At 36.6% G+C, this 14,754-nt stretch overlaps 1 protein-coding gene across 3 annotated transcripts in view; it reads left to right on the top strand.

Moving 5' to 3' along the window:
- The window catches only part of Dpyd (dihydropyrimidine dehydrogenase), a 709,900-nt gene that overhangs the window by 322,911 nt on the left and 372,235 nt on the right, over positions 1 to 14,754 (top strand). For all 3 annotated transcript variants that reach the window (XM_070007768.1, XM_070007767.1, XM_070007769.1), the window contains exon 12: positions 13,227 to 13,411. In XM_070007768.1, the coding sequence (XP_069863869.1) occupies positions 13,227 to 13,411 (185 nt within the window). The remainder of the gene's footprint in view (positions 1 to 13,226; positions 13,412 to 14,754) is intronic.

Raw genomic sequence — 14,754 nt, 5'->3', positions numbered from 1 at the left:
TAGTAGTCTATCACCTAACACATTTAGAAGATATTGATACTTTTGTTTTTGAGTTAGCATGTGTGTAATAGGACACGGTTTCCTGTGATACTTGCATAATTGCATATATATAGTGTACTTCCAACAAATCCATGCCCTCTACCATTTTCCCATCCTTCCCCTGCAAGTTTTGTTTTCTTTTTGTACATATTTTTATTGTAAAGATACCATACAGAGGGTTTAAAGTTACATGAGTAAGGTGATGAGTCCATTTCCTATTGTGATTGTTACCCCCTCTTTTGTTTTTCCCCTACCATCCCTTGTTTTATTTTCTGATGGCAAACGTTTTGAGAGAGTGTCAAGCACGGCCTGATTTCAGGATGCCATAGCTTCCCCTTTTACTAATGCGCACGGTTCACCCAGTGCCATTTCATGATATATAATGCCTAACTACTCTAACATTTACATATCTTGGGATGTGAATGATTGACCTTTTTTAATATTTATTTATTTTTTACTGTGAAAATACTATACAGAGGGGTTACAATTACATGGGCAAGATAATGAGTACATTTCTTATCAAGCATTGTAGCCTCCTCCTTTGTTTCCCCTTCCCATCCCTTCCCATCCTCCCCCAGCCCCCTTCCACCAAATCCTCCCCCCCCCCCACCAAAGTTGTAAAGTTCGTTTTCAACATGACAACTTGTACTTCTCATTGTTTCAACGGATCCACCTGTATCCTTATTTAAATGACTTGTTTTTCCCCTTCCCCTCCACAAATTATACCGACAAATGATGGACCTTTTTAAGATATTTGTTCTATGGTTAACTGGTAGTTTAACAAAATGATTATCAGGAAACTAAAATAAGCTTGAATGGGGAGGCAGGACTAGGGAGAGGAAAGTGGATGAATGAAAGAAAAGAGGAAAGAGAATCAAATTTAACTAAACTGTTCAATGTACATATGTGATAAAGGAAGTAGAAAATGTTAAATGAGTTGGGTGTTGAGGTGGAGCTGATGATGTAGAGAAGAATGGCAGAAGAGATGTCTGATCAAAAAACAATAGACAGGCCTGGGAGGTGGCTCAGTGGTAGAGCGCTTGCCTTGCATGCATGAGGCCCTGGATTCAATTCCTCAGCACCACATAAGCAGAAAAAGCCATAAGTGGCGCTGTGGCTCAGGTGGTAGAACACTAGCCTGAGCTGAAGAGCTGAAGGACAGCACCCAGGCCCAGAGTTCAGACCCCATGACTGACCAAAAATAACCCACTAGACACATAAATATGTACAAATTAGACATGTTAACACCCTTGTCTAACCATTTGAAATTTAGGAGGAAAAAAAATACTTTTATTTAAGAAATACATCCCATATGTTGCTTTGCTTTTAAAAATATTTTGTTTGCCTTGTTTTTCTTTCTTTGTGCTGTTGCTATGGCTTGTCTTCAATGCCTGGGAAATGTCTCTTAGCTTTTTTTTACTCAAGGCACTATAGTGCTCTACCACTTGAACCACAATTTCATCCAGCTTTTTTAATGATTAATTGGAGATGAGTCCTGGCTGGTTTGAAACCACGATCCTCAGATCTCAGCCTTCTTAGTAGTTATAATTTCAGATACAAGCTCTGAGTTCCAGGCCGCTTTGCTTTTAATTTTATTTGGAGCAATTAATATTCTGAAGAGCCTCAAAGTACAACTGTACGTAGTTTCTTAAAATCAGAGAAAACTCTTCTTTTTTTCTATCTGAAAGATTTCTTGTATTTCTATGACAAAATATTCTGCAGAGAGAAGAAATGATGGGATCTTATACAAGTACTGGCATTTCTTTAGAATAACCATTCAAAATAATGAAATTCTTGTAAAGTTTTTCTTTGGAATTACTTTAAGGGATAGAAATGATGAGGAGGCAGGTCAAACTGATAACAGTGTTGAAAGTGATTTAGAATCAACATCACATCACTTACAACTGCCTTAGACATCCATTTGAAGCACAACATGATATTTCTGTAATTATTTTACTTCCCTTTAATAACTGCATAGGAATCGGTTTGTTTCCCCAGTGAATAACTCTGTTCAGAGTCTTTTCTTATCTTTATTTTCCAGGCTTCACTGGTGGTTGATATCATATGCATTCTTACAGGGAGACAGTGGATAAATCAAATCAAAGTAGTTTTTCCATCAAATCAAAGATTACATACCAGAAGTAGAGCAGTGGCATGTAACAAGTTTTGTTGGGAGAAAAATGAAGGAAAAAATTCACATAATTGTTTCAGAGAACAGAAAAGAATAAAATTTACCAAGAGGACTTCACATATTGTGAATGCATAGTTGTCCTGAAGTTTATTGACAGTGAACATTATGTTTGTCTTTAAATATTATTTATTTTAGTATGACATTAGTTATGTTAGCACAATAAAATGCTATTTTATTATAAAAAATAAGTTATTATTTTTTTCTTCTGAAATGTGAGACAAAACTCAACTGCTGTGACGTGAAATCAAGGTACTCTTGTGAAGTGATGTTGAATAGTATATACTGTTATCAATAATAATACATTTTGTATTTAGTTTGGTGCTTTGCCTTGGTATTCTTCTTATGGGGAAAATATGAAAAAGATAGAATGTTTACCTAAAACTAGAATCACCTTCAGTTAAATTAGTCAATGATTTGAATGCATGTTATTGTTTAATTGGTAAATTATATTGGATTGCATTTAATATTTACCCTCGTTAGGAACGTTACCCAGTTTAAAAGTAAAATGCTAGCATTGCTAAAGAGGAAACAGATACTTAGTATCAGCGCCACTGCTCAAAGGCTGTAATGCCATCCTATTTTGATACCATCTTTTTCTCCATAATAGCCATAGTACCTTGTAACTAAAAAGCTCTTCAAAGGATTTTCAGAGAAATTTTATTTACATAGTCATTTTCTCCAAAAGTACAGGAAGGAGAATCCAGCATATTGTACTGCATAGTATATATTGAGTAAATATCTACTGATTGTTCCAAGCCTAGTAAATTTAGGGTACACGCACACACACACGCACATGCACGCACACACACACACACACACACACACACACACACATACACAAACAATTATACACATAGAGACAGACAGATAGATAGACCAAATGCTTCACATTTAATTTGTCACCTCTGTAATCTGTCCTATGTGCTTATGGAATCCAACACCCTATTCTTTTATTCACTATTAACAAGTATTCAGGAGCCTGTTTTTCTAAACTACACATAAATGAATACATTCATTTGCTTGTACAGGAGCTTGTAGTCTCATTTCGGAGGGAAAACCATGAGTAAATCTGATTGGTATTAGGTAGAAAATGCCAAAAGGGAAAACAGATAAAACGTTGGTGGCATACACAGAGGAGAGAAGCGACTTCCTATTGCAGGGACAGGTTTTGTTGTTATTATTGTTTTTCAGAAGTAGTGGACTATGTCACAGAGTCAGGACTGGGTAGGAATTAAGGGAATTGAGACAGAGAAAGGACCTGAATTAACAGGGAACAGATGGCATAAATGCCTAGGCAGCATGACTTTTCCCCACAATAGGATCCAGCCTTATGACACATTAGCCGGCACATAGGGTTGACCATGATAAATAGTACAGTGATGGTGGTAGAATTGCCAGCCCCTCGTGGGTCTGAAGATGGAAAACTTCTGGGTTTTAGTCCAGTGTTAGTGCATGCCAGAAATCTAAAGGATCAGAAGGTTTTCTAAATTAACAATACAACTGGAGGGTAGCTTATTTATATTTCAGTCCAGAGCACCTGTCACAGTCCCTAGCTTGATACATGTTCACTGAACGAATGAGTGAATAAGTGAATGAGAAGATAGATTAATCTGTCAGATATACAGATATACTGCAGCTAATGAGCATTTCTGCTATTTACATAAGCCCAAATTGAACACACATTACATCCTTTCAGATGTCCCTACAGAAAATCCATAAAGAGGTCAGAAACATTTCACAGTACTGTGTATGTGAGTGTTACATGAAAGCCAACCAGCCATAGAAGAATTTGCTGGGGCCCTGCTGAGTTCTCAGGCTTTACCTCCTATCCTACTTGTTTTGCTCCACCCAGGAAAACATCACTCTACTCTCTTAAGAGCTCTAACCAGGCTGCTCTCCTCAAATCCTGGCATCCACTCCCAGTGCCTGCTCACCTTATCCACCCTGGCTTAGCTCTGGTATCATCTTTCTCAAGGAGGCTATCAAGGGCTCTGTCCTGCCTTTGGTCAGAGATACCCACCCCAACTCTTCTTCAGCCTCATCTTCTGGCTTTTTCCTTTTCCTTCATGTGATTTACCTGTGTCTTTGTTTTTGTTGTTTTGCTTTTCTATTTTCTACCCCAAGTATAGGTCTCTTACTTGCAGTGTGCTTCTATGAGGGCAGCAAGATTTAAAAGTGTTACAAGACACAGATTTACTTGCCAATTTGAACGAATGAATAAAAATCAGGGCAAGCTAATACCTTAGGTTTTTTTTTTTTTCTCTTATATAGCTATTATTAACCTCCTATGAAAAACAGCCTGGTGTTGTTTTCAGATTCTCTCTCCTTAACCCTTCTCATTCTGCTTTTTTATTTATCCATGAAGCTCCAGATGGAAAAAGTTGTTGTTCTACCTTTCATTTGTCCTGAATTTGATGCTTCTTAAAATTACCACTTTCTTTGGCTGAGGTGGCTCAGAAATACATTGATTGCTGTACAAATCAGATGGATCTTTCTTGAGCTTGACTCCAGTCTGTACTTGTTGGCACTTAAAAAAAATAAGTGGCTGGTTATATTTCATCTGAATATGTATTCTCTCTTCTACAATATAACCCAGTCCTCATAAATGTGTTCAATGTCTTGAGGTCTTTAGGTGTATCTGCAAATGCCTATCAGTATCTCTAGTCTGTACTTCCATAGCTGTAGTGGTACAAATTGTGAGGATATAACTCCGGCAACATAACCTGTCTCACAATCCTCAAGTCAAAAATTGAGATAATCCCTCTTCTGTAAGGTTCCAAAGAGTTACATACACATGATAGCCCAGAACTAGCCCTAGGCTTATGAAATCACTCAATAGCTTCCAATAGTAATATTATTGATTCTATTGAGTTAGAAGCTTTGCCAATACCACAGATACTTCTCAATGTCATGATAATACCACTGGTTCTCTCTATAAAGAAGTTATATTTTGAGATGTGCATTTACTTAGGCACTAAAATTGTTAAGATACTTTTGCCATGTGTTTTGAATTTGCACTGAAGTGTGCCTTCTGACGATTGACAAGGAAAAAAGAAACCCATGCCATTAGATGGATATCAAAAAAAATAACATTAATGAGCTGCTAAAGCTAAAATTATAGGAACTTATGAAATTGGTTAAACATAAAAACCATTAAACTGTTTACTGAAGCTTCACAGATATACTGCAGCTAATGAGCATTTCTGCTATTTAAATAAGCCCAAATTGAACACACATTACATGGATACATAATTAGTCATGGCAGTCAAACACACATAGACTTAACTTTCAAAGCTCTTTTTAGGAAATCTTTTCCATTTGATTTATTTTGTTAATTAAAAGATTTTTTTCAGCATTCACTTGTATTTTAATAATATTATTTTCACAAGTAGCATAATTTACTACTGGCTCTCTATGGGTTTTTACTTATGCATTAAATGAAGTAAATGGGAATTTTATATTAAACATTTTTCTTAACCCCTTTCTGTAATTGTTTAGAGCACTTGATGGCATCATCCAGCCTGTTTCTTTCACTGAGAAATGCATGGAAAATATTTCAATAGCTTTTCTGGGTGTTCTTTTCCCTCCATTTTCTGTCTCATCATTATCAAGAAGTATTAAGCACCCAAATGTGCATAGAATTATGATGATTATGGTCCAAATCAGATTAAAGGATGATCTATTCCTTCCAGGAGTCTGTACTCTTAAGTAGACAGTATCATTGAATATAAATAAGCAAATCAAAGAGCAGCATTTGGGAATCCAGCAGAGAATTTGAAAACAATCCCCATATATTTACTTCAAGAACACTGACCTCCTTGAGATCTCTTCCAGATAAAATGAAATCAAATCTTCAAGGAGTTCAGAGTCCTAAATAGATGGAATTATTGCAGAGAAATAAGCAAATCAAGGTGAAGTGCTCGCATGATTTTAATTCTGAATTGATTAGTCAGTCACTTTAGAAGATGGGGATTGAAACTCCCAGTAGAGTTGAAGTAAAACAAAAGGAGTTGCTAAGGGCTATTACTGATATCCATCCATTGTATTTACCTTAAGGAAGCTGTTTATCCTGAGAATAGTGAGGAAGCAAAGCAAATCTTTAGTTTGCCTGAGTTCACAGAGCAGAACTAAACTGAAAGTTCTCTAAGCATTGCAGTAATGAAATCCAATAGCAAAAGAATCAAAGGAGAGGAATCATGTGTCTGTTCTTCTCTAGACAGCCAGTTTGTCAACTTAGAAATTGTTCAGGGGGAAATATTTGGGTTTCTTCTCCATAATGAGCTGACTCTCTTGTTGTGGAAATAGACTTACACTGGAATTAGTCAATCAAGACATTATGCTATGTAATAAGAATGCTAAGTAAATGGATTAGACAACTAAAATTGGGGGGGGGGAATCAATTCTTATATACCATTGTGTCAGCTATGGAGATGCAGCTATTCAGATATAGTCCCTGAACTCACAGGCATAGAAACAAATAATTGAAATAAATCATATAATACCTAGTTAAATAGAAAGTGCTTAGGAGTTAATTTCACAAAAAATAGTGGCCTAAAGTCTCCACATGTGAAACTAGTCAAGACTAGCATTGTTTACTGTCCTTCCAACCTCTACCTACTTCATTGTAGTTACTGTCTGTGATGAGGGTTTTTTTTTGTTGTTAATTTTTGTATTATTGTTATTAAGTAGTTGTGCAATGAAGTTACAACTCAGGTTATGAGTCTCTGTATCTTCCATTTGGTAAAGTTTTAAGTGACTGTTGTTACTCGTCTGTTTTGGCATTTTTCCTTGTCCCCAAACCCAAGGAAGGCTTTTGAGTTGAAAATAACCAAATTCAGATACTGTCTCTAATAACTATTGGTGGTATTAAGTATGTATCAGCATTCAAGAGTTCTCTAAGAGATAATAAATGAATGTGCCCAATATTAGAATTGCCAACAACAAAGGATTTATGAGTAAGGATTGTTTTTCTTAATATTACTTAAGAATAACATGAACAGACTATCAGAGCAGCTGGTAGAGAACTTCCCCGGATGGAATCACAGACTTAGCGACTGAGTGGATACTGAGATCACTGGAAACAAAGATTCAAAGACTATGCCAGGATTTTTAAAATTTTGTGCTTTTGACCATTTGATAGAGACAAAATAAAGAGGAAGTAGCAATGAAGGTTTAAAAATTAAAAAAAAAAATCAGGATGAAAGGTTTGATGTAATGGAAGCCAAGCCAAAAACCTGGATGAGGACCAAGTGGTCTAATGCATGCTGACCAGAGAACAAGGGAGACAGCGCCACCCTTGGGTGAGGATGAGACCAAAGCATCTTTGCACAGATTCTTGCATGAAGATTCATTCTTTGAGTGCCTTTCTTAGCTCCTCTGCTACCTGCACCAAAGCAAGCGTCCCTTGAAATTAATGAATGCTTCTAATGAAGTGTCTCACTAACAGAAAACATCAACAGGCAAATGTAGGTTTCATATCGTTTAAAACTGATCAATATTTTCTCGATATGTACCAACTTAGAGGAAATCCCTACCTTCAAGGAGGTAATATAGAGGAATGAGAGTATGAGCCAGCAGGAAACACTCCTTGTAGGTAAGAGGAGAAGATGATACAGAAACACTGGCCCCTAATAGGAGGGAGAGTTTTTAAATCCTCACAGGGGAAGAGTGAGAGGCAGGAAAGCCAGGCAATTTATCTTTTTGCTGATGGGAAGATAAAGGATTTCCCTCATAATAGCTTGGATATTTTCTAGGAAATGTGAGACAGTGCCCTCTCCGGACAAGTTAACGTGAGGAAAGGTATCATAATGTTCAGGATTTGAAGAGAGTCACAGTATTTTGAAGAGTAGTCACAGTAGGTGGGAGGAACGAAAGATGGTAATACTAGTAATTAGTCATCATCAGCCTTGGAAGGGGGGAAAGAGCAGGGGAAGTGTATGAGCTTGGATTGGGTGTGATGGTATGGAAGGAACACTAACTAGAACATCCAGGTTGTGATCTCTAGTGGGATAGCCAGCAGGACCTGAATAAGAGGAAGAAATCAAGATAATAGTTTGGGGTGGTTTGCTTTGAGATGAAGCTCAATGCCCCAAAGTACTATAAATTCTGATGGAAAGTGAGCAGTGGATTGACTGAGGGAAGAGGAAGAGAAAGAAGTGGGAGGAGGTCCAGGCCCAAGAAGGACCATGAAGAGCATTCTGCAAGCTGAGAAGGAAGGAAACAAGAGCAAATGTGATGAATGAGATTCAGCTACTGTGTGCTACAGAGAGGCACATGGGAGGAGGACTGAGGACACAGAATTCAGTGACCATAGACCCACCATCCTTTCCTTAGATGGACAGACTGGAAGGTATATGTGGGCGAGAAAACCAGGCAGGCAGTGTAAATGGCTCTGACAAATTAGGTAAAGACAGACAAAAGAATGGCTGTCAGAATGTAAGATCAGGGCCAGGCCAAGTTTTTTTCAAAGTAAGAGCGGAAGGAAGATGAGAAAATACACTAGTTTGAAGTGAATAAGGGAAAGTAAAGAGGCATTGGAAAGTTATCTAGTTTATCTTTTCAAGGGTTTGATGAAGGAAGAGGAAGAATCTTTTCGGTGGCTCCCAGTGGGTTTGGGGACAGTGCATTATTATTATTATTATTACATATAGAATAGAATATATTCTATATAGTGAATATATTATATAATGTATAGAATATATGTAATATAACATAATACTGAAGGAGGAGGGGAAGAAAGAAAATATACCATCCAAATGATATTCTTCGTTTGAAGATACGCTCCGGTTCTAGTCTGTCTTAATCCGTTTTATTTCATCAAAATTCTGACAGCCTTTCCCTATAATTAAAATTTATTTGCACTAGCTGAGGCTTTTGCTTTCAGCTCTGAATTGCCGAGATTATGGTCACAGCTTGCGTTTTTGTTTCACTGTGCTTTGGTCTTACTGGGTAATAGGTTACATAAAATGAAACAACGAGGGCATAGATGGATGCAGCTATGTGTTCAAAACATCATTTCATTACCACGTGGAAAGATTTTCTTCCCTTCCATTGTCTTATCACACAGTAAACTCCTCGAAGAATACTAATCACCCTTTTGCACTCTGATGTCTGTGGCATTGTTGATGGAGAGTTAATTTCTATCTGCGTACTCAAATCTAGTCTTCTTGACGTCTTTTGATGAATACTGAGAAATATACTTGTCATATGCTGGTGGGTTTCTCTTCTTTGTATATGACAGCACAGCTCCATCAGTTAAATTGACCTTGGCAATCTACATCTGCTGGTGCTGTGGCCCCCAGGGATGGTGGCTCTGATTTTAAGCTGTGGCTTATTGAAGAACTGTGTGTCACAATACAATTAAGTCTATATAAGAAAAAATCATCTTGTGCATCACATTAAGTTGACTAAAAGTTCCTATTTCAAAAGCATTTCTTGTTACAAAGCTACCTCAGAGTGTCTTTGTTTTTTAAATAAGCTCATTTGAACACAGTAGTAATTAAAGCAGAAAATTAGCATAAATCTTGAATGTTTGGTATGAATTAAGGATGTTTTCATGCTTTTTAAAGACTGCATAAAATTCCAGGCACCATATCATTTAGCATATTTCGTTCTCATTTGCAGAATAATATGGGCTGTGAAGAAGCATTTTGTTGCAGGGGGCGGGGTGGCTCTTATTACAAGTTCTTTTTCTGTTCCACTCTGGAGCCTCTTGGACATAAGCTGCATTGTCCGTCGTGATGGGGGTCTCATAGAAATCTGTAAGGAAACGATACCTGATCACAATAGAACATTCCTGTACCCCTTATTTTACAAACAAGGGAAAATACAATCCCTCTATGAATATCCACTTAATGCCTCAGCATCAACGGCAAGTAGTTACTTGGTTTGTGGATGTACATATACATTTTTCATCAACTTAAGCATTCCTTTCTTCCATGCTCCATCAAGGCAGAGCAGCAGATAGGGCTCTGAGGTTTATTTACACTGATTTCCCCAAGTGAAATGCATCTGCCATGATGTAACAGAGCTACCAGGAATCTGGAGATGGGGGTTATATGAAGGTCTTCCTCATTAGAAACTGCTACATAAATGAATTCCTCATTGGTAAATTATGTATATAGGTTTTAATTTTCTTTTTTTTAAAAAACTGAATCCTTGATTTGAGTTCCAAGTTAGATACTTGAAGTTTTAAGATATGGCTAAATAACTGAAATTACTCCTATATTTATAAGAATTCATGAGTAGTGTACAAGTATTTCCTGTGTTCACACAGACATTACTACAGTATTGAGGGTGATTCAATCCTACATACTTGGTGTTCAAGTTGTGATAAGCAGTTCTTCTTGAAGTAGCTGCTCAGAACCACTGAAAGCAAGCATTTCAGACATCTGCAGATTGCTTCTATTCATGTACATTGCCCAGGTTCCTATTTTCCAATGATTGTTTGCTAGATATTGACAAGTCCATATTAAATATTAAAAATCAATACAGATGGTCTGTGTTTTAATTGAAATTATTAACATAGCCAACTATGATAGCTCTCTTTTTTCCTTATCTCTGGAATGCTCTCAGTGATATCTGCAACTCAGGTGCAATCTCTACCTTGTTCAAGTTAGAGTGAAATATCTGCTTCACTGACAAAGCTATTCCTATGAAAATTGAGATAAGTGTATGAAAAGATTTTATCTCTGAGTGAAATAATTTCAAATTATCTCCCAATTAAAAGCCACCTTTATATGTTTATTATATCAGAATTTTAGATAGACGAGGCCATTTCTTCAGAAGGCAATCATTTTAGTCCTTGCCTATATGTATAAAGCCCATGGCATTCAATGACAACGTGATGTAGTCCACATGCTTAAGATAGCCTGAATTGGTGAGCCACCTTCACTTACTTTCTTGCAACTCAATCAACTATCCACAGATGGTAGTGATGATCTGTTATGCAATGAGGAACAATGATCAAGGTTTCTTTTCATGTGACCTTTAAAGACATTAGAAAAATCTCAAAATGCTATTCTGCATAGAAAATAATTACATGAATATTTAATTTTACTCTTGCTGAAAGGTAAGATAGCATAAGAAATAAAAATAGCAGAGGATTAAAAATGTGACTTAACAGCATTGCTTAGCTACTCATTCATTCATTCACTCATCCAGCCAACCATCAAGACCACTGGCTCTAAGATCCAAAAACCTGTGAGGCCTGACTGGCAGGAACATACTTCTGTTCCTATGGGGCCTACAGTCCTGCGGGAAAACACAATCAGCATTTGCCCTATAACAGCTATTTCTGTTTCTTTAAATAGAAAGCTACAATTAAGTGTACATTGAGGTTAATGCTTATGCTATCATTCCTTTTGCTTATAAAGGAATTGGTTATAGGTGTCAGAATAACACTTTTACATCTCATTATTTTATTATATATTTGATGCATCAAGGTCTTTGACAGCCCTGATTCCTATGTTGGAAGTTTCCAAATATTTCTCCTGTAGTTTATTTTCTCTTTTAAGTTAGAGTAAGTTATAGCTCCTTCTACAATGAGATACGGCTCCACAGTCAGTCCTGAAATGTTACACTTAAATCACACGGTATACTGGTCCTAAAGTTCAGCTTACTCTGCTCTCCATAGTTGGCTGCTAGTCACTTTTCTGCACTTCTTTTCATGGTTAACACTTTGTTAATTATGACGTAGGCACTGTTCGTGAGCTTCTTTTGCTCAAGGTTAGCACTCTACCACTTAAGCCACAGTTTCACTTCTGTTTTTTTCTGTTTATGTAGTACTGAGGTATTGAACCCAGGGCTTCATGCATGCTAAGCAAGCACTCACCACTGAGCTACTTTCCTAGCCCCATAAGTTCTCATTTTTATCATTCATTTAAAACAGTTGTTTCAATCTCTAGAACAGTAATAGTTTCAGTGAACATGGTTGTACTGGTGGCGTTGGTGTGGCATTGTTTGTGTTCTTTTGGATAAATACCCAGGAGTGGAACTGCTGGATCATAAGCAAGCTCTCTGTTTAATCGTTTGAGAAAACTCTGCATTGTATTGTATTGTATTCTTGTGTATTGCATAATATTGTATTGTGTTGCATTACATTATTTACCATACACAATATATGGAATCAACCCAGATGCTCCTCATAAATAAGTAGATGAAGAAAATGTAGTATATATACACAATGGAGTTTTAGTCTTCCTTCAGAAAGGATGATATTGTAACATTTGTAAGAAAATGGGAAGTCTTGGAAAAAATTATATTGAGCCAAGTAAGCCAGACACAAAGAAACACAGTTGATATGTTTTCCCTCATTTGTGATAACTAGAAGGTGCCTATACATCTACAAGGAAAGACAACGGATGGTTAAGAAAGAATACACTGGAACATGGTAAGTTATGCAGGTCTCTAGACATTCATGCAGTGAGATGAAAGGAGGATATTCTTAGGAGAGGATCACAACAGCTTAATAACTGTGTTCCATAGGAGCAGATCACAAAGATCCAATAGTCAAGTACATATTATCATGATAAAATAACATTTACAACAATGAATTCCAAGAAATGGAAACAAGAGTTTAGTTGTTGCTGCTGTTTTTATTTTTTCGTTGTATTTTCCTTTTGCCTTGCTCGTTAGCTTGTCTTTAAGAGGTTAGGGGATTCATAAAGAAAATGGGACAAACGGTGAATAGATACAGCACTGGGACTCACTAGACACTATGTGGAAAATGAACTATGCAATTAGCCCGTGTGGATGGGAGGGAAAAACTGGGAGAGAGCAAGGGATAGGGTGGCATGGTTCAGAAAGAAATGTACTCATTCACGGGTTTATGTAAGTAATTGTAACTAACCTCTCTATATATCAACTTTGCAATGATGTGGAAATATTTTTTTAAAAGGACAGTAATTTACCACATTGTTTTCTTAATTTTTGACTTCTTGTTATGATACACAGATTACTCACTCTGTTGTCTTTCTTTTCTTTCTTTTTTTTCCAGTCAGAGAAGCCTTGCATCCAATAAAATTTAACAGATGGGGTCTCCCAGAAGTAGATCCAGAAACTATGCAAACCAGTGAAGCATGGGTGTTTGCAGGAGGTGATATTGTTGGTGTGGCTAACACTACTGTCGAGTCTGTGAATGACGGAAAGCAAGCCTCTTGGCATATCCACAAATATATACAGGTAGGCCTTACCATAAATTTTAGCAATTTTTTGACAACAGATAATTACTTTTATAAACTTCCATTTGACATTCTTTTATAGAATGTTTTATTAGATGTATAAAAATCATATGAGATATGTCCATGTGTATTTACTTGGATATGATTTTAAACAAACAGAAGCAATAGTGACAGTATTGAGTTGATTGAAAAATTCATTACTCATTTCTGTGTGTGGAATGCCATGAAGTTCTTAGCTTAGGTGTGTTCAAAATATTTTTCAAAGATAAAATATATTACATTTATCAAACTTGATAGGCCACTCTATGATAAGAATTAGACTCGGTGTTCGTAATGATCATACAAAGGCCAAAAACTATTTGGTCTATTCATTTATAATAGATGAAGTCCTAATGTCTATAATTTGTGCGCCAGAATGCAAAGAAAGAAAATAGATTATGTTTTGGTTATAAATTTTTAATTAATATTTTTAATGATAAAATACAAAACAAAAAAGATGAAATATACAGATTTTAGTCTGGCTTAAGAACTCTGTGGTCTTGGGGAACAAAAGTAAACTATTAGATCTTAATTGTATTCTTTAGTAAGACTTAGTAAAACTAAATATGACTTAATAAGACTGAGAGCATTTAGCTAAAGGTAAGTGCTTTATTGTATTCTTGCTCTACAATTTAATTATAAATAGTACAATTCCCTCATTTACATGGACTGTTTCTGAAAAACAAATCCTTATTTTCTCTTTCCTATCCAGGAAAGTTTTTACTGACAGTGTGTCTTTCTGCCTTCCCTTCCTTTGGTTTCTCTGATTTGTTTCCTAGTATGATAACATAATGCCCTTTGTATTCACTGTTTTCTCAAGTATTTATCTCTTAGCTGTGATTGCTTAGTCTACTCTAGTTTTCCTTGAACTCTGTGTATAATTCAAGCAGGACCACTTGCTGACAGAGAAATCCAGACTTGATGTTCTCCTCATCCTTAGCATTTTTGAGTTGTGAGACGTGAGATGTTGATTCTGCCCTAACCTGGGTTTGACAGACATAGAGGCATCCAAGAATGAATGCAAACAGTTTATGGCCTTTGCATATGGAGACCAAGTTTGGTTTCAAGAGGCAGTGAAGGAGATGCCATATCAAATTTTTTAAAATGTGAGTAGGGTACCGGTGGCTCATGCCTGTAGTGCTAACTACTAGGGAGGCTAAGATCAAAGTGCTAAGCTAACCTGGGAAGAATAGTTTATTCATTTCCAACCCTTGGCTGGGTACCATGGATCATGCCTGTAATCCTAAAATGTGTGGGAGGATTAAATTAGAAAGATCATAGTTCTAGGCCAGCCTGAGCAGAAAA

This window comes from Dipodomys merriami, unplaced genomic scaffold (genome assembly GCF_024711535.1).
Source record: "Dipodomys merriami isolate MVZ:Mamm:240054 unplaced genomic scaffold, mDipMer1.0.p SCAF_7, whole genome shotgun sequence".
Classification (NCBI taxonomy): domain Eukaryota; kingdom Metazoa; phylum Chordata; class Mammalia; order Rodentia; family Heteromyidae; genus Dipodomys; species Dipodomys merriami.
Note: the sequence above shows the minus strand (reverse complement) of the source record. Positions and strands in the feature narration are given on the sequence as shown.